Here is a 27072-nt window from a genome sequence, read left to right as displayed (position 1 = left end):
ATCAATTTATAACTTTTTTTGAAATGCGTTTGTTTGGATTTTTTTGTTGTTATTCTGTCTCTCTCTGTTAAAATAAAACTACCATTACAATTATAGACTGATCATTTCTTTGTCAGTACAAAATCAGCAGGGGATCAAATAATTTTTTCCCTCACTGTATATGTTTCTCTCCCATAAACCTTTTCTGATTCTGTTAAACGCAAACCAGTAATAATGAATACCCAATAATCATGCTTGGTAAGATAGAAAGATCTCCTTTATTAATGAACCCAACAATATTTCTTCAGATACAGGAATTGTGAACTCAAAATACTTGGAAGAAAAACAAATTAATATTGCATTATTACCATAAGAAATACTGCAACTCATAACCGGTAAACATATTGCAAAGCAAAACAGCTTGAAAAAGGGGAGCAGGAAGGGGGAAAGAAAAGAAAGAAAAAATGGATCAAAATGGAATCAAAGGATGTTTTCATTTTTTTTTAATTAAGTCCTTGCAAGCACAGCTCGATGCCACTGATCACTTTCCAAACTTGTGTAGAAAACATAACCCGATTGGATTTACTTCCTTAAGAGCCCAGAGAGGTGCAATATTAAAAAGCTACGATTATCAGGTAGCAAGTGCTCCAGCCTTCTACCGCAGTTGTCCGACTCCATCTTGCCTCAGGCTTTAACGGGACGAAAATGTCTTCCCCCTGGCAAGGAGTCAAGAGAGTGTAGGGTGAGGGTGGTTCCAGTAGTCCTACCTTATGATTTGGGGGTTCTAAGATTTACCCATGTCTCATTCCTTTTATCCAGTATCATTTATACAAAAATAATCTTACCTTTCAGACTTAAGTACATACAATTATTATTGCTAACATCAAATTTCTTCAGTGAGAAGACAGGAATGGAATGGTTTGATTATCAAAAATACATACTCAAAGGGCATTAATAACTCATACCCACTAAGAATTGTGGCAATCTAGTGCATTACACTTTTCCTTCTTTTCAAAGTGAATACAGTTACTTTGACCCCTTTCATCTTCATTTCACCCCAGTCTTGCGTTACATCTGTCCGATAGGTCTCTATAAATTAGAGATGAGTACATATTAAGCTAATTTGAACGAAATGTCCTTATGTGGTACAGGTAGTCCCTGACTCATGACCATTTAAAGACAGTTCAAAGTTACAACCTATACTCATATCTATGATCATTGCACCACCCCTGCATATGATTGCAATTTGAGTGCTTGACAATTGGCTTGCATTTACAATCAGTTGTTGCAACCTGAAGTCAACTGACATGATTTGGAACTGTTTTTGCAGTTCCCCCCCCCCCCCAAAAAAATCTCCACTGGGGAAGCTTGATTCAATTAATGATCATGTGATTGACTTAACAATCATGCGATTCACTTTATGATTGTCCTAAAACCACTTATAACCACGCTTACTTACAACTGAAATTCTGGTTCCAATTTTAGTAGTCGTAAGTTGTGGAGTACCTGTTATTACAAAGATTGTGTATACCACACTTCTATAAATGTTCTCATATTTCTAGTTTTCACATACAGTATAGACTGCACTTGAATTCATGTACTTTGGTGAACAAATATAGCCAACTACAAATATCTTTTTGTTTTTCTAATTTTCAATAAAAATAGCAACTGAAGTAACCTTAGGTCCTTAAAACGTTTTATTTTAAAGGAGAAAATGAGCAATTATCTGTTCTCATGAACACCCACACACCTTCACATTCTTTGTACTCCAGTTCGCTTGTTAAGATTAATGTAGCATAAATTTCCAACTGAAGCGAACAGCAAAAGAAGCATAGTGGCAGTGTAAATAATATCTAGTTGTGCTCACAAATATCTTACCAAAAAGAGTTTATATTTATAATTCAAAGATGAAGGGAATTCAGGGATATAAAGTGATATTCCCCCAAATAAGAGAACTTTATTTTTCCTTACTGAATAATACTTAGATTTCAGTCTCAGCAACATTAGGGATTTATGAGAAGTAAATGCCATGAACTTAGAAGCCTGGAAGTATGATACATAGGGGGCACCAGAAAAGCTAAGAACACAAATTATGTATTGAGACTTTAGCCAGCAAGTATTTTGGATTCAAGGGTATAGCTACTAACCCAGCAAGATAATGCAATGGAGGCTGAGTTCTACTTCGTAAAGAGCCATTCAGAGTCACATATTTCAAATGAGCAGCTATGCAAGTTTACCCAATAAATAAATCAGAAGAAAGATACTGTCCCTTTAAAACTCACGTGATTGTTTTCATTTCCTTTTTTTCTGCATCTGGCCGGGCACGATTCAGTACTTTGAGGAAATCTGATGTTTTTGCCCTCATGCGCGTGTGAATGTAAGCCTGCATTAAGGAAGAAGAAAAAACATATCTAAGGGCTCCTCGTAGCTCTTAAAATTCAAGCTAAATGTCAGGTGCAAGAAACCAATATGACAGGATGAAACTACTTAGGGTAGTTTCTTTATTGTTGTTCACCCACAGAGAGAATCTTGCCAAACTAAAGCACAATCTGCATAACTGTCAGATATACCCACTCTGGGCCTCTTCCTGGATACCAAGGATTCCAGGCTAATTTGCCTCCTGAAATATCCCCTCCTTTCAGTGAATCTGCATCAGATTTCACCACACTCTCTCTAGTTAATCAAAACTTGTAACTGACCCAAACGATCTGCATTAAATAGCTTGCTGAGTTTCTACATTCAAGACAGCTAGAAAGATGGAAAGAAAAGCATCTGTTCTCAAAGAAAATTGCTTACTGTTAAAAAAAAAAGACTGGGTTTTTTTTTCTGTCAGGAGTGTGGAAGGGAAAAAGGGATAGACTTACATGGAAGTCATAATATATTATTTTTTCTCTCTCTCTCACTGAACAAAAAGGCTATAGAGAAAAGGAAGTTTATTTTAATTTCTTGTATTTTTTTTCATAATTTGATGCACCAGATCATGGAAACTGTTGCTGCCATTCACAGTATACTTTTATGTATCATGATAAGTTAATATGTGTTAGTAATAAATCTCCGAAGGACTGCTGATAAACAAAAAAATGGTTAACAGATAATAGGAAATAAATTTTTATATACCACATTAGAGAGAAAAAAATGAACTTTTAGGACTATCTGTAATCCAATAGCACTGAGACCTACAATATGACTTGAACTTTATCTAGTCTTATTAATAAATATATTCTAAATAAATAATCAACAAACCAAACAGCATACTATGTAATTTTAATACAATGAGTATTAATACTATTAGTTATTAATAGTATTATTAATTAATACTATATTAACTACTCATCTTGGTCAGAAAAAAACCCTGTGAAACCCTAGAATAGGCAGCTGTCTTAAAGGAGTAAGTTGAGTCTAGTCTTCCAATAAATAAGATGATCAGATGTAAACCTGTGATCACATTGTAGGTCACATTACTGCTGGATTACAGTTTTACAAACTTTCTACAGGTAATCTGTGATTTATGACCACAATTGAGCCCGGAATTCGGAATTCCGGAAAGTCAATAGGCTCGTAAGTTGAGTCACCATGTGACTGGACTCAATTTTATGATCATTTTATAATGGCTGTTAAATGACTCGCAATGGTCATTAAGTAAATCATTCAGTCATTAAGACTATAACCAGTTTATCCAATCGGGGTTTTTTTTTGGGGGGGCTGGAAAACAGCAAAAAGCATTGCAAAACACGATCAAGTACCACTGGATGGTGCAACCGGTTGTAAATGCTGGCTACTTGCCAAGCGCCCGAAATGTGAACACATGACGACGCGGATGGTGCAACAGTGGTAACTTCAATGACAGGTTGTAAGTAACTTTTTAAAGTCTGTCTTAACCAGTCATTTCATTTTTCCGAACTGTATGTTAGGCATTTGCATCCCTGAGACTCTAGATGCCATTCCTATACCTTGGAGCATTTGATGTGATAGTGCAGGTAGTCCCGGAATGTGTGGATCAGATTTATGGTGTTGTCCCTTGCGGCAGCATTGGTATGGCGGGGAAATAACACTGCAAAGAGAAGGCATCAAGAAATGTTTATTCCTTAGCAATCATTGCATAGCTACATTAGACAACTGCCAAGCTGACCTACTTTATTCTTTGGCTCAATATTCATTTGCATCATTTCCATAATTAATAAAGGTGTTTGTATAGAACAGATATAATCAAGTCTTCTCCAGAGTGAAAACCAATTACCAATTGCATTTTGATCATTCTAATTGTGTGAGGTACGTTAGTGGAAAAAGAAGTGGAATGCTTATGATTGAATGATAGCTCAGGCAATCTTCAAGGTCCACAGACAAATTCCTAATAGAAGGTTTCACAGCTACTTTCTTGAAGGCAGTCAGCTCTTCTTAGGAGAGGTATTAAGTCCTAGGGCTAGCTCAGGGGTCTTCAAACTTGGCCCTTTTATGACTCGTGGACTTCAACTCCCAGAATTCCTCAGTCCACAAGTCATAAAACGGCCAAGTTTGAAAACCCCTGGGCTCGCTGATCAATCTTGGTTTATAAATTTTCCAAGCAAAGCCAAATCAAGTGATCTTTAATCAATTACCAGCTCAAAGAAAACAAAAAGACAAAACACATAGAAAGTACAGACCTACAATCTTGACCTAAAAACATCTTAAGCAGAATAAGTAACATAATAGTATATTACAACACCAACAGAGTAAATTTCAAGAATATAATATTGTTAGCAGGATGTTATGTCTAGCTTTAAAGGATCTCTTTCTTAGCTTGGGAAAGATGAGAGGGTATCAATAATTTGCTGGTTTCCATATACTCTTATCAATCTAAATTCTATTATTCTGGGACAGCCTATTTATTTCAGCCTGATGCTTCATATCATTCATTTTTAGGATAAGAACTTGCTTAGCCTGATTTTATCCAATCAATATTAAAAATGATGCCAAAAGCCTGCGTGATACAACTTTTGGCTCCACCACCAATTTCCAATTTGAGAAGAAGTAATCAGCAAAAATTAAAGGTGGCAACCCTATTGGAAAGAATTGAGTTTTCACCAATAATTAGCCCTCAGCCTTCAACATCGTACCTGTATTTTGGGAATTCCTGTCTCCAATCTAACCTGGGCATTCGCTATCCTGTTAAGGGCAACAAATATAACTCTCAAGAAAGAAAATGGAAGCAGGTTTTTTTTTCCTCCAAGTATCTTGTCAACAACTGTAGTGTGGCTCAGTGATAGTCTAGATGTAATTTCTGAGTGCATTTGTTTAAGTAGTGATCTGCAAGGTACAGCTATATACAAAGCATACTAAGAATTGTGTATCATAATGCTTTAAAAGAAATGTGTACAGTTATGTTGTTTGGAATATATAGAAAGGGTAATTTCTTTGAAATAAAGAATGTTTAGAGAAAAACAGCTCTTATATATTTACCATCCGATCCTAGCCTGGCTGAGAACAAGTTCACTTACCAAATGTGATATATCCAATGTTATCTCCAACTGCTGCATCTGTATCTTTCAGTTCCAAGGGGGGCTCCCTGTGACTAAAGAGCACTTGAGGGGCTGTGTGACTGGCACGACGGCCCTCCTTAAATTCCTAGGGTAGGAAAAGGCGTGAGAGTATTGGGATTGTTAAAAACAACACACTGAAATCATGGAATGCAAGTTTAATAAAGATTCAAAACTATACTGTTAGTTGTTATTGGCTAACACAAACCCAACTAATCATTTGCTTGTCTAAATCATAGTGATAAAAAAGGTCACCTTTTCTTATCACGGAAATAACAAAATTCAAAAGCTCGGGTGCAGTTTATATAAGAAAGCTCAGCTCCTTCACACCCTTCCCAAATAGCTTTATTGAAGGACACATAAAATCATACACACTAGACGTGCATGACTTTACTGATAATTAAATTATGAGGTTTTATAAATATACTATATTTCACAGTGTTGCAATTTTACTGTTCTCTTCAATGTTCGTTTTATTCAAATTTAAATATTTCTGACCTTTTTTCTTTTCATCATTTAAATTTATTTCTCACAGTAAAATTCTTATACTTGCAAAAAAAAATAATCTTCAATGTTCTTCCTATACTGTATTTCTTTCACTTTTCACTAATGCTGCTTCCTACTTCCCTTGCTCGAGCAATACACAATTCACTTTTTGAAAATGTTTAATTTCTAGAAAGAAAAGCAGATGCGGAGAGTCAAATCAATTTTGAATTACCAGCCTCTGGCTGGACAACATTCTTCCTAATCCAAAGTATGAAGGTGTTCTAACATATTCTGCATTTGCATTTGCATTTACATATTATTTTCCAGGGCTGAACATGAACATGATGAAATAGTATTTGGCTGTTCTGTTAGAATGAGAGTAGAGAGCCCCCTCCTCCTGAACAGTTTACCTGCTGAATTGTGGGTGACCCCCCCCCCCACCTTTATGGTCTTTGAGAAGGTGAAATCGTGGCTTTTTTTGAAGGGCCTTTGGATATTAATCATACACACTGTTTGCCTTTTCTATAATTCTAGCTTCTCTAGTTATTCTTTTAAGTAATTTTATTCTGATTTTCATGTTGCTTTTATTACATAAGTTCTATAAATGGCTTAAGTTCAAAAGGTTTCAGGTGATAAATTTTATAAATAAATTTCATAAATATGTAATTCAAACCACTGGAATGGAAACAATTTAGGAAGCCCAATTAAAAGAGTCTCCAGTAGCTGACACTGGCATAATAACAAAACACAATTGTGCCTCAAAAGAGCAATTCAAATTCTCTTCTTCATCTTCCACTCTGCATCCTGCCAGCAGGAAATGTTGCCAGCCAGGTGGCTGTTCAGAGCAAACAGATAATGTCTCAAATGAGCCTTTGCTTTTCTATTCAAGCTCCTTCTTCCCTTGCAGATAGCAAGACAGACGGTAAGTATTCTTTAATTTGTATAAAAAATAAGTAAATTTCAAGAGGCACCAGCAATATGAATAGTTAGTTTTAGTGGAGAACTTTACTTTAAAGGCAATAGCGTATTTCTAAGAATAAGAACACCAATCATAACCCAATAAATTTCCAAAGAACAAAAACAGTCATACCTGCATAAACACCTTTCCAATCACAACATCATCATCATCCTTAAATACCGTGCTGAAAACTACCGTGACACGATCTTTCTTTGATTCCACATACCTAGAGAGAGATTAAAAAAGCCAACTGCTTAAAAAAGTCATTTCAATACTAAAAGACCACAGGTTTACAAACAGAAAGGTTTACTGATAGTTTAATAGTGCTAGTGACACATACCACACTTCCAATGTGAGTATATACAACAGCCTGAGAACTAGTACAGTACCACTTTGCAATCCTTAATCCTTTTGGTGTTGGCATGTGCATTTTTAGAATTTTTAGAAAGTGGCAGGAACACCACCACAAAACAGAAGGGTCTTTCACAAAATGGCAGGAACACCACCACAAAACAGAAGGGTCTTTCACAAAATGGTTATCATTTAGATGGCCAGTCAAAAAAACATAAACTTCAATGAAAAGTTATTGCTAAACAGAGAAAGATCCTCCTCCCAACTCTTTCCTTCTTTCATCCTCAATACATGACAAAATCAACTACTTGTCATTCAATATCCTTTCAAGAAATGCCCCTCTGCCATTTCTTCTTTTTTTCCTTTCCTTTCCCCCTAAAGCATCTCATTGTTCTCCATAGCCTTCCTCAATACACTCTTCCACCCACTTCTTCCTCTTTCATGTTGGCCCCCGAGACTCTGATTTTGCTATTTCCTCCTCCGGCTCCATAAGGTCACTTGCCACAGCCCATTGTACATTTTTCCAATACAAAAATTACAGGGTTAGGGCTTTCTTTTTATTCTAGGCAGCCAATAATATTTCAAAGCTATGCTCACGGGACTTTTTGAGTTCCTCAGCATCCTCACACAAAAGTTGGGGGTAAGGCTGAGGAACGAAAGTGGGCAGGGCTATTTTATTTTTAATATGGTACTGTATGCCTATTTTAAGATTTGCACGTCAGGGATTCTGATTCAATAGTAAGAAAATTTCAGTTTTTAGCAATCATGGTTGGAGGAGATTGAGGACTATAAAATGGGATTCAGGGGCCATAGGCTGCCATTCTTACTCCAGCATAGTGCTTCATGATTTTAAACCAATTCGTGTTAGTGTATAGTACCCTATATATTATGATATATATATAGGAAACCTGCGTATGTTGATTTGTACTGCATATTTCAGTCAGGCTTTAGCTTTCAACAGCTGTCAACATTTATCTATAGAAAGATTTGCCATTTCCTATCTAAAAGAGCTTTTGGATGCCAAATGATAATGGATAGAGGAAGGTGGAATGTTTTGAACTTCTTAAAATCTGAAGGTCTGGAAACTGACCAAGTTGCTGGGCAAGAAAAAAACAATACTTCTTACATGGTCTCATCCTCTCGGTAATGGATGACTGCTCTTTTCTCTCCATCTTTGCCTTCCTCTTGGAACTTGAAATATTTCTCAAACACCGAGGCAAAGCAGTTGCGTTTCAGCATGCCTGCTTGGTGGACAATGGAGTCTTTGGCAGCAGGAAGGCTTTCCAAATCATACAACAAAGAGACATTGTAACCTAGAACAGGTAAATAATAAGAATATTTGCATATTTCCTTTCAACCTTAATTCTTTCTAGAAAAAGCAATACAGTACTGGCCAGTCATTCACAGGTTCTTTCTTTCCAATTCCTCAACAAAGTAAGATATTCAAATAAAATATTGGCAATATTAAACATGCCTTTCTCCTTCAATCAGGCAACTGTTTCTCCTCCTTTCACCAACTGTGAGAGAAAGCAATTCATATCCCTGCATTTTGGGACAAATGAGTGGGAAGCAGTACTGTTGAAGGTAACCATGGTTTTCCAGAGCTTTTGAATGCCTGTCACTCTCTTTACACAGTACAAAGAATCCCTAACTAGATAAGCGGGGCCTTGCTTGGGGGTGGATCCAGAAGCTTATGCTGCAGAGAAATAAACTTCTGATGTTCTCAGTCCTCCATGTGGAACTCTGAAGGGAGGCGGATATTTTTTTTAAATAGCACTGCAACAAGGAGAGCCCAACTGTGAGCTGGCTTGAAAACATGGATGTTTGAAACACAGAGAATAATTACAATTTAACAGCAGATTGAATAAGAACCAAGGCACAAATTATGCTGAGGCTTACCAGACTCTGGAGTGACCAAGTAGTTTCCATATACTCTCTTTAATAACTAGGAGACAGAAAAAAAATACTGTGAGCTTTGATATGTCTTTTTATTTGATCCCTTCAGAATGCCTCATCCTTAAAATCTCTCAAATCTTTTCTAGTCACTTCTAGGACAAATCATTTTTTAGATGTCCCAGTTATTATTTCTAATCATCTCAAAATAAAAATTGAGGCAACATTTATTTAAAAATGGAGACAAATCTAAGGCACAATGAAAGTAAAAAAAAACCACACTAATTCACCACTGTTACTCTATTCTCATCTTGGAGATTCATTTAGATATTGTTCAACTCAAGATATGGCAGATATATAAACTTCACAATTTATTGCCTCTAGTGGGGCATATTGTCTGCTTTCATTTCCGAAAAATGAGGGAGCCAGGAAGGTGAGAAATAAATTGGTGAGCTGTACACAACCAAATCTACAAATAAATTATTTGTGAAACCATTTGCATAGCGCATAACACCTCTGTCTGCATTGTCTCCAAGGAGGAAATGAATATAATGTGTCCTTCAAATATTGGTATTTCTCATACTCAGTCTTGAGAATAAGAAATTTAGATTATCACCCCACAAATCACCCTCAAAGAATTCTATAGTGTTTGCTGTCCTCAAGTTACTTGCCGGTCTGTGCGTTTTCGAATAATGAATTTTATATGTATACAACAACTTTATTATTTATCATAATGCTTTCATTTGAAAAAAGGGCAAAAGGGAGAGGCAGAAATTTTTCCAATATTTGTGGATACCAGTATTTTTCTTTCTCAGAAACAAATCAATCTCAAACTGACTTTCTCAGGCAAACCAGGTATCAGGTTTTCAGAATGTGTCCAGTGATTGCCAATCATGGGCCTTAGCTCCTGGGCTTTCATACCCTTTGGCTCTTTTTAGTTGACACTCAAAATGATTCAAGCGATGTTATGAGCTTGTATGTAAAGCGACACCAATTGCAGCACGAATGCTACAATTATGAAACATCTGAAAACCATTTCAGGAACTGAGTCACACTTTCTGCTGAGACATTTAACCACAAGGCACAGAAAGGAGTATTTTTTTCTACCATAAATGGTTATTTTCAAGAAACCTGCAGTATAACAGATCTTTATCAATTCATTTTTCAGGAGCAGAATGAGCTAAATTTAAGTGGACCCATATTATGAGTCTCTCTACTTTAAACGGTCCACCAGAAGCTTCCAGGTTTAACACAGAATAAACAGTCTATCATTTAATGGTAGTGACCCAGTCAACAGGAGAAGGACAGAGGTCCTTCTCTCCATTTAGTTTTTACTTTGCTGTCAGAACCTAAGTTATTAACTGAAACACAAATAATGTTGGAAATTCAGTTCAGCAGATAGCAGTACCCCAACTGACCCTGGTGATTCAAATGCTAAGCAAGATTCTCCTGGCTGATGCTTAGACGGGGGTGGGTGGGCGAGAGGAGAGACAGAATTCCAAGACTGCAGGCTAGATGGAGAAGTTGGAAAATACATCATGACAGAATGTCTATGGAGATTCTCAATCATTCAAGTCATGGCTGTCCCAAAGATGCTTTTTTTTTCAAAAGGCAACTGGACTTTCTTAGGTTTTTTTTCCCTTTGAAAACATTTCACTTCTCGTCTAAGAAACTTCTTCAGTTCAATTCAGTTCACTTCGATGAGAAGCGAAACATTTTCAAAGGGAAAAAAACCCCAAGAAAGCCCAGTTGCCTTTTGAAAAAAAGCATATTTGGAAAGAAGGCAGAGCATACCATTTCTATAACACAGGCAAGAACACTGCATGGATGAAATCATCATTATATATGTTTGACTTGAAGGTATATTTACCACTGTTCAATACTTGGAAACAAAATGTAATTTGTTCCTTAAGAATATGTTTGTTCTATTATTTTTACAAATATGGACATACACCCAATGCATTTTAAACTAATGCTCTCTACTATCAAATCATAAATAAAAGCATAGTTATAACACAATTAAGTCAAGCCAGTATTGTTAATGAGAAGATCACTAAAAGGCTGAAACAATATATGCATAAATAGCTGGGGGCAATTAAATACTAAATATGCCTTCCTTTGAAGATACAGTAGTTCCTTGGCTGCAAATATTCAGATATAAAACACACACACACACACACAAACTTATTGTTTTACAAAAGGAGGGTATGAAATCATTGGACTTTCAGCAAGTCAGGAAAAGGAGAATGTGTAAGGCAATGCTTCCATAAATACTGCACCTAAACAACTGAGTCAGACCTGATATCCTAAATCACAGTCGTAATATCTACTTATGTTAAAGCACTGAATATTTTATGTTACTGATTGTATATGTGCAAACCAGTCTATCCTCTGTTTGTGGAAATGAAAAGTTTTAGAACACCCCTTTTTAGGTGGATGCATCTGACTTGAAATTCATATATAACTTTAAAAAAAACACCCCAAAGCCTTAAGGAGGAGGAAGCAATGACGTTTGTGCATTTTCTTAAATACTATAATATCAAAATGCATTTTAAAAGAGAGGCATCATGGTTAACCTACAAAGAATGAATTGATGAATATGGGGAAGATTTCATATAAGACGTATGCAATACATCTAATCTCACCTCATCAGCGCCATGTTCCTGGAGCTCTTTGTAGAATTTCAGCGAAATACTGACCATAACCTTTGTTTTATCACCATTTGGATTGGAAATATGGTAAAGGACTCCATCAAAATCTAGGAAGAAAGCATTTGAAAATTTGAAATGCTTGCATATTTTCAGTTTAGGTATATATTGGAAGACGAAGCTGCCTAAACAAGGAACAGAGCAACTGTATACATTATGGGCTTATTACCTCTACAGAGTCTATAAAATGGAAATAAAAAAACCAATTACATGTACCCATTACCTATAAAAATATGTAAAAACCCATTACCTGTAAAGAGTTAATCAAGTTAAAACTGAAATATAATAAAGATGGATAAATCCATCAAATATAGTTTCTTCTAGTTTTTATTTATTATACATATTACAATTTTATTACTCCATCTTATATTTGTTCTGCCCTGTGTATCACTTGAATTTTTCTGAAGACCCATAAAAATTCTTAGTTGTACACAGTGTAAGTAAAAAGACAACATGATTTTTTCTGCAGTTTTCTTTAGATATATACTTTTCTATACTAATACACATTTTGGATATAAAACTAAAAAAAAATTCAGAGTATGAATAATAAAGGGCAACTGCATTCCAATCTCTATGTTAATTCAAGAAATGTGAATTAGGAAAGGCTGTATTAAAGATAACCAAGCACTTTCATCTTTCAGACCTATTAGTGCAAAACAATCAACTTCACCAAACTTATGTCTTGCACTGATCTACATACAATTCATGTCATCCCAAGCAATAACTAAGTATAGTGGACCATATATTCCAACATATCCAAAGCCTCCAGATTAAAGGCTGAACATCTCCAGATTGGAGAAGGCAGACCATCCGAAGGGATGACATGTCTCCCCTGGAACATCTGGGGAGTCCAGGGCTGAGGAGAATGCTGTCCCAGGCCCCTCCGACATTGGGGGAAGTGCTTGACCAGATGGGGAACTGGCTGCCTTCATGAACATGGGGGGGGGGGGGGGNCTGTGAGCTGGCTTGAAAACATGGATGTTTGAAACACAGAGAATAATTACAATTTAACAGCAGATTGAATAAGAACCAAGGCACAAATTATGCTGAGGCTTACCAGACTCTGGAGTGACCAAGTAGTTTCCATATACTCTCTTTAATAACTAGGAGACAGAAAAAAAATACTGTGAGCTTTGATATGTCTTTTTATTTGGTCCCTTCAGAATGCCTCATCCTTAAAATCTCTCAAAATCTTTTCTAGTCACTTCTAGGACAAATCATTTTTTAGATGTCCCAGTTATTATTACTAATCATCTCAAAATAAAAAATGAGGCAACATTTATTTAAAAATGGAGACAAATCTAAGGCACAATGAAAGTAAACAAAAAAACAACACACTAATTCACCACTGTTACTCTATTCTCATCTTGGAGATTCATTTAGATATTGTTCAACTCAAGATATGGCAGATATATAAACTTCACAATTTATTGCCTCTAGTGGGGCATATTGTCTGCTTTCATTTCCGAAAAATGAGGGAGCCAGGAAGGTGAGAAATAAATTGGTGAGCTGTACACAACCAAATCTACAAATAAATTATTTGTGAAACCATTTGCATAGCACATAACACCTCTGTCTGCATTGTCTCCAAGGAGGAAATGAATATAATGTGTCCTTCAAATATTAGTATTTCTCATACTCAGTCTTGAGAATAAGAAATTTAGATTATCACCCCACAAATCACCCTCAAAGAATTCTATAGTGTTTGCTGTCCTCAAGTTACTTGCCAGTCTGTGCGTTTTCGAATAATGAATTTTATATGTATACAACAACTTTATTATTTATCATAATGCTTTCATTTGAAAAAAGGGCAAAAGGGAGAGGCAGAATTTTTTCCAATATTTGTGGATACCAGTATTTTTCTTTCTCAGAAACAAATCAATCTCAAACTGACTTTCTCAGGCAAACCAGGTATCAGGTTTTCAGAATGTGTCCAGTGATTGCCAATCATGGGCCTTAGCTCCTGGGCTTTCATACCCTTTGGCTCTTTTTAGGTGACCCTCAAAATGATTCAAGCGATATTATAAGCTTGTATGTAAAGCGACACCAATTGCAGCACGAATGCTACAATTATGAAACATCTGAAAACCATTTCAGGAACTGAGTCACACTTTCTGCTGAGACATTTAACCACAAGGCACAGAAAGGAGTATTTTTTTCTACCATAAATGGTTATTTTCAAGAAACCTGCAGTATAACAGATCTTTATCAATTCATTTTTCAGGAGCAGAATGAGCTAAATTTAAGTGGACCCATATTATGAGTCTCTCTACTTTAAACGGTCCACCAGAAGCTTCCAGGTTTAAAACAGAATAAACAGTCTATCATTTAATGGTAGTGACCCAGTCAACAGGAGAAGGACAGAGGTCCTTCTCTCCATTTAGTTTTTACTTTGCTGTCAGAACCTAAGTTATTAACTGAAACACAAGTAATGTTGGAAATTCAGTTCAGCAGATAGCAGTACCCCAACTGACCCTGGTGATTCAAATGCTAAGCAAGATTCTCCTGGCTGATGCTTAGACGGGGGTGGGTGGGCGAGAGGAGAGACAGAATTCCAAGACTGCAGGCTAGACGGGGAAGTTGGAAAATAAATCATGACAGAATGTCTATGGAGATTCTCAATCATTCAAGTCATGGCTGTCCCAAAGATGCTTTTTTTTTCAAAAGGCAACTGGACTTTCTTAGGTTTTTTCCCTTTGAAAACATTTCACTTCTCGTCTAAGAAACTTCTTCAATTCAGTTCAGTTCACTTCGATGAGAAGCGAAACATTTTTAAAGGGAAAAAAACCCCCAAGAAAGCCAAGTTGCCTTTTGAAAAAAAGCATCTTTGGAAAGAAGGCAGAGCATACCATTTCTATAACACAGGCAAGAACACTGCATGGATGAAATCATCAGGAGCTATGTTTGACTTGAAGGTATATTTACCACTGTTCAATACTTGGAAACAAAATGTAATTTGTTCCTTAAGAATATGTTTGTTCTATTATTTTTACAAATATGGACATACACCCAATGCATTTTAAACTAATGCTCTCTACTATCAAATCATAAATAAAAGCATAGTTATAACACAATTAAGTCAAGCCAGTATTGTTAATGAGAAGATCAGTAAAAGGCTGAAACAATATATGCATAAACAGCTGGGGGCAATTAAATACTAAATATGCCTTCCTTTGATGATAGTTCCTTGGCTGCAAATATTCAGATATAAAACACACACACACACACACACACACTCTTATCGTTTTACAAAAGGAGGGCATGAAATCATTGGACTTTCAGCAAGTCTGGAAAAGGAGAATGTGTAAGGCAATGCTTTCAGAAATACTGCACCTAAACAACTGAGTCAGACCTGACATCCTAAATCACAGTCGTAATATCTACTTATGTTAAAGCACTGAATATTTTATGTTACTGATTGTATATGTGCAAACCAGTCTATCCTCTGTTTGTGGAAATGAAAAGTTTTAGAACACCCCTTTTTAGGTGGATGCATCTGACTTGAAATTCATATATAACTTAAAAAAAACACCCCAAAGCCTTAAGGAGGAGGAAGCAATGACGTTTGTGCATTTTCTTAAATACTATAATATCAAAATGCATTTTAAAAGAGAGGCATCATGGTTAACTTACAAAGAATGAATTGATGAATATGGGGAAGCTTTCATATAAGACGTATGCAATACATCTAATCTCACCTCATCAGCGCCATGTTCCTGGAGCTCTTTGTAGAATTTCAGCGAAATACTGACCATAACCTTTGTTTTATCACCATTTGGATTGGAAATATGGTAAAGGACCCCATCAAAATCTAGGAAGAAAGCATTTGAAAATTTGAAGTGCTTGCATATTTTCAGTTTAGGTATATATTGGAAGACGAAGCTGCCTAAACAAGGAACAGAGCAACTGTATACATTGTGGGCTTATTACCTCTACAGAGTCTATAAAATGGAAATAAAAAACCAATTACATGTACCCATTACCTATAAAAATATGTAAAAACCCATTACCTGTAAAGAGTTAATCAAGTTAAAACTGAAATATAATAAAGATGGATAAATCAATCAAATATAGTTTCTTCTAGTTTTTATTTATTATACATATTACAATTTTATTACTCCATCTTATATTTGTTCTGCCCTGTGTATCACTTGAATTTTTCTGAAGAGCCATAAAAATTCTTAGTTGTACACAATGTAAGTAAAAAGACAACATGATTTTTTCTGCAGTTTTCTTTCGATATCTACTTTTCTATACTAATACACATTTTGGATATAAAACTAAAAAAAAAATCAGAGTATGAATAATAAAGGGCAACTGCATTCCAATCTCTATGTTAATTCAAGAAATGTGAATTAGGAAAGGCTGTATTAAAGATAACCAAGCACTTTCAACTTTCAGACCTATTAGTGCAAAACAATCAACTTCACCAAGCTTATGTCTTGCACTGATCTACATACAATTCATGTCATCCCAAGCAATGACTAAGTATAGTGGATCATATATTTCAACATATCCAAAGCCTACGGATGAAAGACTGAACATCTCCAGACTGAAGAAGGCAAACCATCCGAAGGGACGGCATGTCTCCCCTGGAACATCTGGAGAGTCCAGGGCTGAGGTGAATGCGGTCCCAGGCCCCTCCAACATTGGGGGAAGTGCTTGACCAGATGGGGAGCTGGCTGCCTTCATGAACATGGGTGTGTGTGTGTGTGTGTGTGGAGGATCGGCTGCAGACAGATGAGAGACAACAGATTCCCCTCTGATGAGGAACAGCTGCCTCCCCCACTCGATCTGCAGGTGTGGAGAGTGTAGCAGAGGGAAGCTCAAAGGAGGTCTGCAAGGCTGCTCGCGAGGTTGCCCGCCCCTCCTCACAAGGAACACCTGACTCAGGGTGATTTAACCAGAGGCCGGGGTTTTGGAAACCTTGACTTCAACCTGTATTTCAGCCTCTGAATTTGCATATCTTGCTTTGCGGACTTCTGACTCTGGATTATGGCTTACGGATCTTTGTTTTGTAACCTCTGCACTGGGTTTGTGGACTTTGATTTTTTATCTGTTTGGGGGCTTGGTTCTGGTGACTATTGGACCCCAGCTGGTGAGACTGGGTTACATTGACTGTTGGTGGTTGTTTTGTAAGGAAAAGTGGAGTGGAGTTTTATCAACAGCCCTGGAGGACCGTCTGTTGTGTTTAGCAGTGCAATAAACAACGTTACTGGTGCCTGCATCTGTCTATGCGACCTGGGTCAGAACATTTCATTTCCTTTTACACCAAGTTTTTTAAAATTAAAAAGTGGAGAACTTACCTGCAAATGTTACTTCTACTGCCTCAGGTTTGTTTCTGGGGAAGGGAAGAGGAAAATAAAAGATGAATTACTTATAAAGGATTTAAAGGAGGGAGAGAAGATTTCCATCAGAAAAGGTTACATTTTAGGTTTTCCTTTATACCCTTTCAAATATACACATAACTATTATGCATTAGTTGTGTTCTAGCTTTTAATTAAATCCTCTCTCCCTCTATAGTGAAATGGACAGAACTTAATTCTGCCAAATACATTTTCATAAATTGAAGTAAACAGAACTCAAATACCCATTTCCTCTCATTTGTACAGGTAGTCTTTGACTTAACAATTTTTTTTAATGAGTTCACATTCGGAATGGTCTCAGAATGGGTTCTTTACAACCTGCAAAATGTTGTAAAGCACCCAGCTGAAGACATCCCTCCCTATCCACAAAACTGCATTTTGGCAATTGGCAACCTGCTTGCATTTATGACTGTTGCCAAGTGCCCTCTGATCTTATGATCATCATTAGCAATCTTCTCTGCTGCCTTCCCCAGAGAGTCAGTGAGGAAGATGGCAGGAAAGGTTGCAAGTAAAGGGAACATTGTATTTCAGGTCCATTCCCCCAGTACCTTGAAGGATTTCCCCTCCTCTCTGTACAGGGAGGATAAATCCTCCCCCGTGTTGGAGGAATGGAAATCAAATCTTGCAAAAACCCTAGTGAATGCCACTGTTCTAAGCCTTTAAGAATGCTGGCATTTGCTCGTGTTTCCCCTGCCAGAGGGGGACAAATGTTGGCATGCCCTGTCGTTTTCCCTGAGGGGTGAAAATACTGGCATTTGCCTCTCCAGAATGGAAAAGGCTAGCACATACCATCATTATTGCAGTCGTTCTCTCCAATGAGGAGAGGACCTCCCAGTTTGGGGGGGGGTCAGGCTCCCTCTCCATCCCACTACACTGGGAGGCCTGGCCCTTTCCCCAGTGCTCCACTTAATGACTCGTGCTGTTGCTTAACAACTGCAACTGGGATAATCAGAATTGCAAGCATTAAACAAAGTAGCCATATGACATCTCGCCTAACCATCACTTTGCTCAATGACCAAGATTCCGGCCCAATAATGGCTGTTAAGGACATCTTGCCCCAAATTAAGACCAAGTGACACTGGCCATCTGGGAAAGGAAGAGAACCAACTCCCTACAGTGCCGCCCACTCTTAATCCCCACAGCTTATCCAGAAGATACTATGACTGATGGCACTGAAGGCTGCTGAGAGGTCCTGAAGAGCAAGGATGGACACATTACCCACATCCTGTTCTTGCTAGAGGCCATCAACAAGTGTGACCAATACTGTCTAAATCCCATAACCAGGGCTGATGCCCGACTTAAAATAAGGGGCTAAATAATCCATTTCATCCAGGAGCCTCTTAAGTTGTTGCGCAACCACCTTCTCAACAATCTTCCCACATTTACACACATACATACTTTTATAGCATTTACAGAATAAAAATAAGAGGTAAAGAGAAGAACAATGAAAAATAGAAATAACAAAAATAGAAATTAGGCATGAATTCTGGAAATTAGCAACACTATTCGTATACTAATTACAGAAGCTCCATTTCAAACTTCCTTATTTTAGCATATAACAATACACTGTTTATATAGGGGTGCTTGTAATTCACAATTATATAAAATGAAGAGGCAAAGAATTCTCTTGGTGAAATCCCCTTCTGCCTATATCTATAGGTTCTCCAGGCAGTTTCTGCAAAGAAAATACTGAAACAAATATATACACTAGGAAAGACACTCTGCATAACCTTCTATTTTTTTCAGTTCTCATAACTATGCAAAAAAGGTAGAAGTAGTTGTATGCCTTCTACTATTATAAGACAGCGAGAAAATGGTTTCCTTACTCAGTTTCTCATACCATGCACAGAACGTAATCGTTTACAACCGCTTCCTGTTACAATTTCATCCAAAACTTATTTGCTCTTCCTGTTTGTTTATTCTAGGTTGAAAGTTCCCTGAAATTTGGGGAAGGACTGTATCATTCCTGACTTATCATCAATTAATGTAGCAATTTACTTAAGTAACAAAAACACCTTGCTAGAGGACTGTGTACTAATGCACGCAGTAAAGACTAAGGAAAAGAATGAAAAATGTATTCCTTCTTGGCCTCTTTCAACACTCCAATATAAAGCTCTCTAGATTTAAGAAGGCAGAGTAAACAATATCAACCTATCTATAGTCCATATTGTTCTAATAATCACCAGATACAGACATCTTATCTATAGATGTTCCACTATGAAAAACAGTAATTAATGCATGAAGTCTAAACCTTTGTCCCATTTACAATGGATAAATTGGTACATAAAATATTAAATTACAATGTGGAATCTTTCTCAATTTTTGTTTGAACAACATACCACATTTTCAGTACAATTCTTATATTTTCTGCATATCATGCTAGACTTTGACTGGGTCTTCTGCCAGACTATGAAAATGTGTTGGTCACACCCAAAGAGATTCTACCATGTATTCATTGCATTCTCTGGAATATTCCTATCATATTCATTGTACATTCACAGCTCTACCAAGATAAATTATAATTTTGTCTAGAAAGGATTCAAATGGATACAGGCTTCTTTTCCATTAGCAATTCCATTTTTCCTACAATCATGACAAGGTATATACAGCATTTCTTGTCCCCAGAGGAAGGCAGTATCTGGGATTTCATTTTCAGTCGCATATTTGCAATCATATAAGATAATATAATGCAAAACACTAGACTTTATAAACACTAGTTTATAAAGCAAAATCTTGAATATTTAATTATGTTTTAATAAGCTACTGTCCAGCTAAAAGCTACACAAAATCTAGATCATTTATTTTCACAATAGCAAAACCTTATACAGTTAGAATATTGTTTTATATAATTGGAGCTACTGGAAACTATTATGATCATTATATCTTTTGGGATCCCATAGGACAGCAAGAAAATACTAATAAAATGTGGCTTCCGATATCTGAAACTGCTACTTGGCAATTGGAAAACACTTAACATTTCCAAGAGGATTCATTTATAAATGTATCCCTTGGGCAAAAAAGCTGGTATCAAAAAATTATTTGTTCCTTACAAGTATATCCTGCATAAGAGAATGCTGGACTACCTGTGAATGAAAACTTGCAGCCCAAAGATATGTTTAGTAATTTTAGTTAATCATATTTAGAATGATTTGCAGGTAGTCTTTTGACTTATGACTGGTTGCTTAATCACTGTTTGAAATTACAACAGGCCAGAACAGTGCTTTACGGCAGATAAAGCACTTCTGGCTATTGCAAAACACCTATTCAGAAGAATAGGCTCACATTTAGAACCTTGGCATTCACTTAATGACCATGGATTCACTTAATAAATGATTGATTCTTTAAATGACTGCCTCCCAAAATGTCAAAAACCTGGGTCCGATCACATGGGTTCCTTGTCTTACAACCGTAATGACTTACACCAGGAAATCCGGTCTCAACTACAGTCATTCAGTTGGGGAACACCTATACCAGGGATAGGCAACCTTGGCTCTTTTATGACTCGTGGACTTCAACTCCCAGAATTCCTGAGCCAGCCATGCTGAGGGGAAAAGGGGAGGTTTCCAAGCTGATCCATGCTGGCTCAGGAATTCTAGGAGTTGAAGTCCACGAGTCATAAAAGAGCCAAGATTGCCTATCCGACCTATACCATCAGCATTCCATACAACATGCCATACATACGCATTTCCAAATCCATTTTCTATTTCCAATGGCTATTTTCCCAAGTCACTTGCCTTCACATAACCAGATGATCTTACAAGATTGCTTTCATTCTAAAACTTATAAACAATTATTTTCTTCTACTAACTAGTGAAAACATACCTTATTTTTTCAAGAGCTTCCTATAACACAAGCTACTTGAAATGACAAGCTCATCTGAACTCAGAGGATAAAATCAGCAGACTTTTTTTGGCCAAAGATGGTTCTCCATTTTTCTCATTAGCATAAATAAGCACTGTATTCAAAGTATTCTTTGAATCCAAATGGAAGGATATCTACCCTAGTGCTGGGATGAGAAAGGGATCTGGCTGGTCTACTTTCTTCCTGCTGTCCTCTTTCTCTCTTCAATCAACCTTAATTGCATACTATTTTTATACGAAATTACTGTACTTTTTGAATTAGATTGTCCCCCATACTCCCAAACCCACTGATCCAAGATACTGGCTTTAAATAAGCACATATTTTAAAACATCATCAAATACTCATTGTAGAACATATTCTTCGTCTATACTGATACAAGACAAACAGCACAAACTATCAGTAAGTTATAGAATGCAAAGGAGACTATTGTACAGAATTTGCCTATTATTTATAAATCAGAACAAAGTGGAGTCCAGTACATATATGAGGCATGCATGGACAATACAGCATAGTTAAGGAGATTGCAGAATTCACAATGAATATCTGGTCCAAATAATAAAGCTGAGGGAGGATTCCAGGATACACAAAACAAGGGTATATTGGATTTTGGAATGCATAGAGTACTGGCAAGCTCGCATTACAATCCTAAGCAAAATTACTTGGGGAAGAAAGCTTTTTGTTCCAAATGAAAACATACAGTACAAGGCAAAATCAATCATAGTTTTAAAAAAGAAGGAATCAACATGAGCATTATATTTTTGAGGCGAAGATGAGTCAATGCATTTCTTTAATAAAACAAAAATATTGCTAATTCAGCTACCACTGTGCCATCTCTTCAGTTCAGTGCTTCTAGTACATACATATCAAACACAAGGCCGGGGGGCTGGATGCGGCCCGCGAAGTGGTTTCATGTGGCCCGCAAAGCCATCCTGGAAACAGTGAGGGAACAGCCCCCGCTGCCTTGGCCCTGGCCAGCCGGGGGCCAATGTACAATTTTGTGGTGGCCATCTTGGCACTTGCCCCAGTGGACCATGCCTTGGCACTTGCCCCGGTCCCACCCCCTTCTGCTCGAGACCCTCAGATCTGTCCCACTCCTGCCCAGGCCCCCACAGGCACCCTTGACGCGAATGATGTAGAACTGGCCACGTCCACCCAGTAGGCCACACCCACTCCATCCACACCCACCCAGTAGGCTGCACCCACTCTGGCCACACACACCCCAGGGCAACCGCAATGCTAATGCGGCCCTCAGTGAAATTGAGTTTGACACCCCTGTTCTAGTATATATATGTTATGTATTCTTTATACAGCAAGTTGACATCTCCAAATCAAAGGACTGATTGAAGCTTTGCATTAAAGTGTTCACATGACATTAGGAGCCAATAGCTGTATTTTCAATTCACAGTATATTTCAGCATCAATCATCTGAATTGAAGTGCCTAGCAAGGATTACAGCATATTTTGCATTCTTTTTCGTTACATTTCCTTTTCATTCATTTCAACATTTCTTTTCATAAAGTTATTCAGAAAATAAATCCAAGTAGTCACACAAAAAAGAGAAAGCAGAATGATACTGATATGCAAAACAAGGAAAAATTAAAAAAATTAAAAACTACTTGGTTACAAATTACACTCTTTCCTTCCATTGTGCCCCAACTGATAATTGTAGTCAATATATTGATAAACATTAGGAATTTCTTCTGATTTTTATTTCAGTCCCTCTATTTTTTCTCTCTTAGAAACAGTTTAAGATTGTAAGTTTGCCTTGTTGTGTAATACAAGTGTTGCAATCCCAACTGCATATTGAAGTGTCTCAGGAAAGAAATTAACATATTCAGAATGATAGCATAAGCATTCACTGTACTGAAATTCTTATATAGTGTAAAATTCCTTGAGAGAAAATGAAAACACCAGCTTCTATGAAGAAGTTCCAGTATTAAAAACTTCCATTTGGTCATTTTTAGAAGATATTCTAGGACAGCCTGCAGACTAACTAATGAGAACTGCCTATATTTAAGCTGTCAATCATTATATGCCATCAAGTGAGTGTCAACTCTTGCTAACCACATAGTGTTTCTCTACTATGATCTATCCCTAGGCCTGGCAAATTTAACAAATCTTTTACTTGTTAATATTTTTAGATAACCAGATTTTGTTCTAAATTGGTTGTGATAAATTATTTATAATTAGGCCTAAATTGAATCTGATACCATAAAGCTTAGAGGATCATAAGAAGTAAAAAAAAAACCCTGAAAAGGTACACCAAAGACAGCTCTGCAGATTACCATGCAATCTTAAACATTACACTTCTTCACTAAAATTCAAGATAGTTCATTGAGTGTCACTTTCAAATGTGAATTCTAATGTGGGAAAGAGCAATATGTGCCCTTTATAATTACACTTAAAGTGAAAATTGCTAAATAAAGCAGCAGGGTATGACAGCATAGAGGTGTGGGTATAATGTTCTCAAATCAATATACAGTATCCACCAACACTGGATGATTAGTATTCAGGGCTGCTCTAATGCTGTCTTTTTAATTTTTAAGAGTACCTATTACTTAATGTTCTTGGACACTGATGAAGTCATACAAGTGTTCTGCAAATATGCAAACAAAGGTAGCTTGATATAAAAAATGAATGCCGGATATATTTCCTAGAACTTCTTTGCCCTTTGTTCTCTATTATACAAATTTAACAATCCAGTTTAAATTTGGTGGGTCGATGCTCAACAGTGAGCATTACACTTCTATAACACATGTTTCAAAAGAGATGAGGAAGAGTGTCTTTGCTTCTCTGTCAAGCAAAGGGAAGGAAGGCTTTCAAATTTTTAATAAGAAATGTAATGATTGAATCACAACTGTTACAAGTTAGTCTGAGTATATTACTGGATTTTATCTAAAAACATTACTAGGAAACCCGGAGCCCTCAAATGTAAGTCAAGTTTTATAATCATACTACTCAAGTGCATTATAGCCTGCCTATTTTGTAGCAATTACTTGATTCACTCAGTTCATATTTGCAGTTATAATTTTATTATTTTAAGGAGACTCAAACCAGTACAATATATTGTTTTCAAATTTAACAGTTATAGTAACCTATTTTTAAAAGGAAAGTACCCTGAATTTTGGGAAATATGGCTTGATTTTTTTCTCCAATAAATATAGGAAACAAAGCTTGCTGTACACACCCATTAGGTATATTTTAAGAGATGACTCAGCTTGAAGCAAATAGATTAGCATTCATTTCAGTTCTTTGTCTTGGCTCTGAGCTTGTCAGGACATGGTTTCTGTCCTTAAAAATGCAGAAGTAATAACTTCCTCTTGTTTATAATCTGGTAGTATTAATGCTTGTTCTCAAGAGGGCTTTCTATATTAACTGATAGATGTGTTATTCAACTGGATACTATTAAAAGTTGCTTAATATATTAATGTTTTATGGGCATGACATTTATACATGGAACACACATTTTTGCAAATATGAATGTCACTGTTCATGGGCTGGGCAGACAAAAGCTAGATGTATATAAATTAAAATCACCGCAGAGTATCAAAGTTCAATATATGAGTTTGGGAAAATTAACCTACCAAACATAGAGATTAATAAAATAAAGAAGATACTTTGAATTGACCAGAGCAAAGGCAGAGTAAGACAATAAGCATGCACAACTGCATGTAATAAAGAAGGGTAACCATAAGCTCCATAGGGCCTCCATCATTCTTTTGGGAAACATGAATTTCCTGCATAAAAGACAGCATATTCACAGAAGTATCCACTACAAGCAACAGAGTAATTGCACATATATTTACCTAAAGCAACATCAGTGTGAAAAATGCATGACTACAAATATGAAACTTCCAAAGACATGATTCTCCAGAATCTCACCTTATTTGGGACTGGTACTACAAACGTATTCAGGACCAGCAGATTATATGGCTACAGCTAATAAAACAGTTGACTTACATATGAAACTGCCCTATAGTCCAGCAAAAGTTTCAGGTCATTAACAGGGCATCTCTTGTGAATCCCACAAGAGATATATTGGACATAAACAGTTATAACAACTATATTCTCTAGGGCTGAGCACACATTATGGAACAACTGACGCGTAAGATGATGAAAGTTCCTTATTACAGGACCAAAATACATCTAGCTCTTTTTCTGTTTTTATGGTTTAATGTTAAGCGTTCACTGTCTTGATTTTTAAGTGGCTTATGACTGCCCAGAGATGTTAAACGAGTAGGTGGCATAAGCATAAAATAAATTTAAAAGGCGATATGTGTTGCTATCTAGATTTCACCACATAATATCATAGGATATACTGTAGTGTTGTATTGTACGGAAAAGCCTACTTATGCATGACAATGAGCTTAAAAGCAGTACAAACTCAGCTATATCTACTGCATTAGAGAAATGGCTCTTTTCCATTTAAACCAAGTTCCTGAATGTATTTATCGATTAGCTTTAGTTAAGCAGGCAATGTTTTATGCATAATTGGTAGATATAATAATTTTATCAAAGTTAAATTTATAAAAAAGCATCTGTTAAACACTGGTATATAACATAATAAAAGCACAAATACCTAAAAGTGGCCCAAACTGTCTAAAATCATTTTTAAGTGCTATTTGAGGGATATGTCATAGACTGCATCTCAATTTCCAGCAACCAATTAAAATTTGGAGGCTTTTTGATGAATACTGAAATATGGATTTTATTTTTATCCTGCCAGGCATTTATTGACTATTCATTATAACAAATCTCTTGATAAAACAGGCTGTGTCAACAGCTACAACACACAACTGTTTTCAAACCCGTATACCATACACAAAATGGCCAAGAGACTAAACTAGACGCTCACACTGGGAGTAAGGAAAGACAAACCACACCCAAGATACATTCAGTAGGCAGGAAACTGGGGATTCAAATATTTTTGCATTTCTCAAGTGTGAATATCAAGATCTCCCTTTTCTAGATTTTCCTAGAGGCCTCACTCTCCTCTGAGAAAATATTGAAAACGCTCGACTTTCCTATTGGGTTAAGACAGGGGTCTTCCAACTTGGCCCTTTTATGACTTGTGGACTTCAACTCCCAGAATTCCTCAGCCAGGCACGCTGGCTGAGGAATTCTGGGAGTTGAAGTGCACAAGTCATAAAAGGGCCAAGTTGGAAGACCCCTGGGTTAAGACGTATATATATATATATATCTAAAAACTATACCGTTCATATAAAGTAGGGAATTCACCCAGATTCTTAAAAACGTGATCGAATCAGCCGCCAGGGAAAGGCCGCTTTCAGATGAACAGAAAAAGCAGCACATGAGCAAAAGCCCAGGAAGTGGCAACATGTGATGTGGTCGCCCCAGCGCCTCCGATACCACTACGGTATTTCTCCTAAAAAGACTTTCCACCGACTGAATCCTTTCGGGCCCGGAAGGAGAACTCCCCAACGTGTTGACAGTGGGAGGGGGAGACATGTCAGAAACCGCCTCCAAGCTGGGCTGATGGTTCAAACAACCGAGTCACACCGAAATGGCGAGGTTCTTCCCAGCGGAAGAGCAGCCGGCCAGGCTCCGCGCCCCTTGCTCGGGGCCAGAGTTCGTGCCCCTCGCCTACTCGGTGGGGTCTCTCCCACCAGCGGGCAGTCAAAGAGGCAGGGGTAGGGGGGGAGCTAGGCCTGATATCCCCCCTCCGGTCGCTCGGGAGCCCCGGCAGCCTTCTCTTCTTTAGCAGGCAGTTAAGGTTGGTGGTGGCGCCCGGGCCGAGTCCCGAGCACCCGCTCCGTTTGCCGCCCGCCCGTCCGCCCGTCCGCTGCCACTCCCCCTCTCCCAGCCTCTCACCCAGCGGCCGCGCCCTCGAACTTGAGCGCGAGCGTCTCCTCAATGATGCGGTTGTTGACCTCCAGCAGGATCATGGCGATGGCGACAGTGAGGAGGGGTACGGAAGCCGGGCGGGGGAGGAGGAG

General features: G+C 37.3%; 1 protein-coding gene across 2 annotated transcripts; it reads right to left on the bottom strand.

Annotated features, from left to right (window-relative positions):
• Window positions 1–234: 234 nt before the first annotated feature.
• ARPC2 (actin related protein 2/3 complex subunit 2) lies at window positions 235–27072 on the bottom strand. Of its 2 annotated transcripts, none has more exons than XM_015820463.1 (10): window positions 26948–27072; window positions 17195–17229; window positions 15587–15699; window positions 12946–12991; window positions 8414–8600; window positions 7069–7162; window positions 5454–5580; window positions 3930–4030; window positions 2262–2362; window positions 235–695 (listed from the first exon to the last, which is right to left on the bottom strand). In XM_015820463.1, exons 1-10 carry the CDS (start codon window positions 27019–27021, stop codon window positions 671–673), a joined length of 903 nt encoding a protein of 300 aa, XP_015675949.1. In that variant the 5' UTR covers window positions 27022–27072; the 3' UTR covers window positions 235–670. The 2 variants fall into 2 exon arrangements, with proteins under 2 accessions (XP_015675949.1, XP_015675948.1); XM_015820462.1 differs by lacking the exons at window positions 12946–12991; window positions 15587–15699 and adding exons at window positions 9187–9232; window positions 11826–11938.

The sequence above is a fragment of the Protobothrops mucrosquamatus genome, unplaced genomic scaffold, assembly GCF_001527695.2.
Source record: "Protobothrops mucrosquamatus isolate PMUCROS unplaced genomic scaffold, P.Mucros_1.0 scaffold1133, whole genome shotgun sequence".
In the NCBI taxonomy this organism is placed as follows: Eukaryota; Metazoa; Chordata; class Lepidosauria; order Squamata; family Viperidae; genus Protobothrops; species Protobothrops mucrosquamatus.
Note: the sequence above shows the minus strand (reverse complement) of the source record. Positions and strands in the feature narration are given on the sequence as shown.

What these genes read in the sequence shown, in the direction of transcription:
- ARPC2 (XM_015820463.1), bottom strand. Translation starts at nt 27,021, where the DNA reads ATGATCCTGCTGGAGGTCAACAACCGCATCATTGAGGAGACGCTCGCG. An exon ending in CATTGGATATATCACATTTG is followed by an intron (nt 4,031 to 5,453) that starts GTAAGTGAACTT and finishes TTCTCTTTGCAG; the next exon opens with TGTTATTTCCCCGCCATACC. An exon ending in AAGGAAATGAAAACAATCAC is followed by an intron (nt 696 to 2,261) that starts GTGAGTTTTAAA and finishes ACTCCTTGCCAG; the next exon opens with GGGGAAGACATTTTCGTCCC.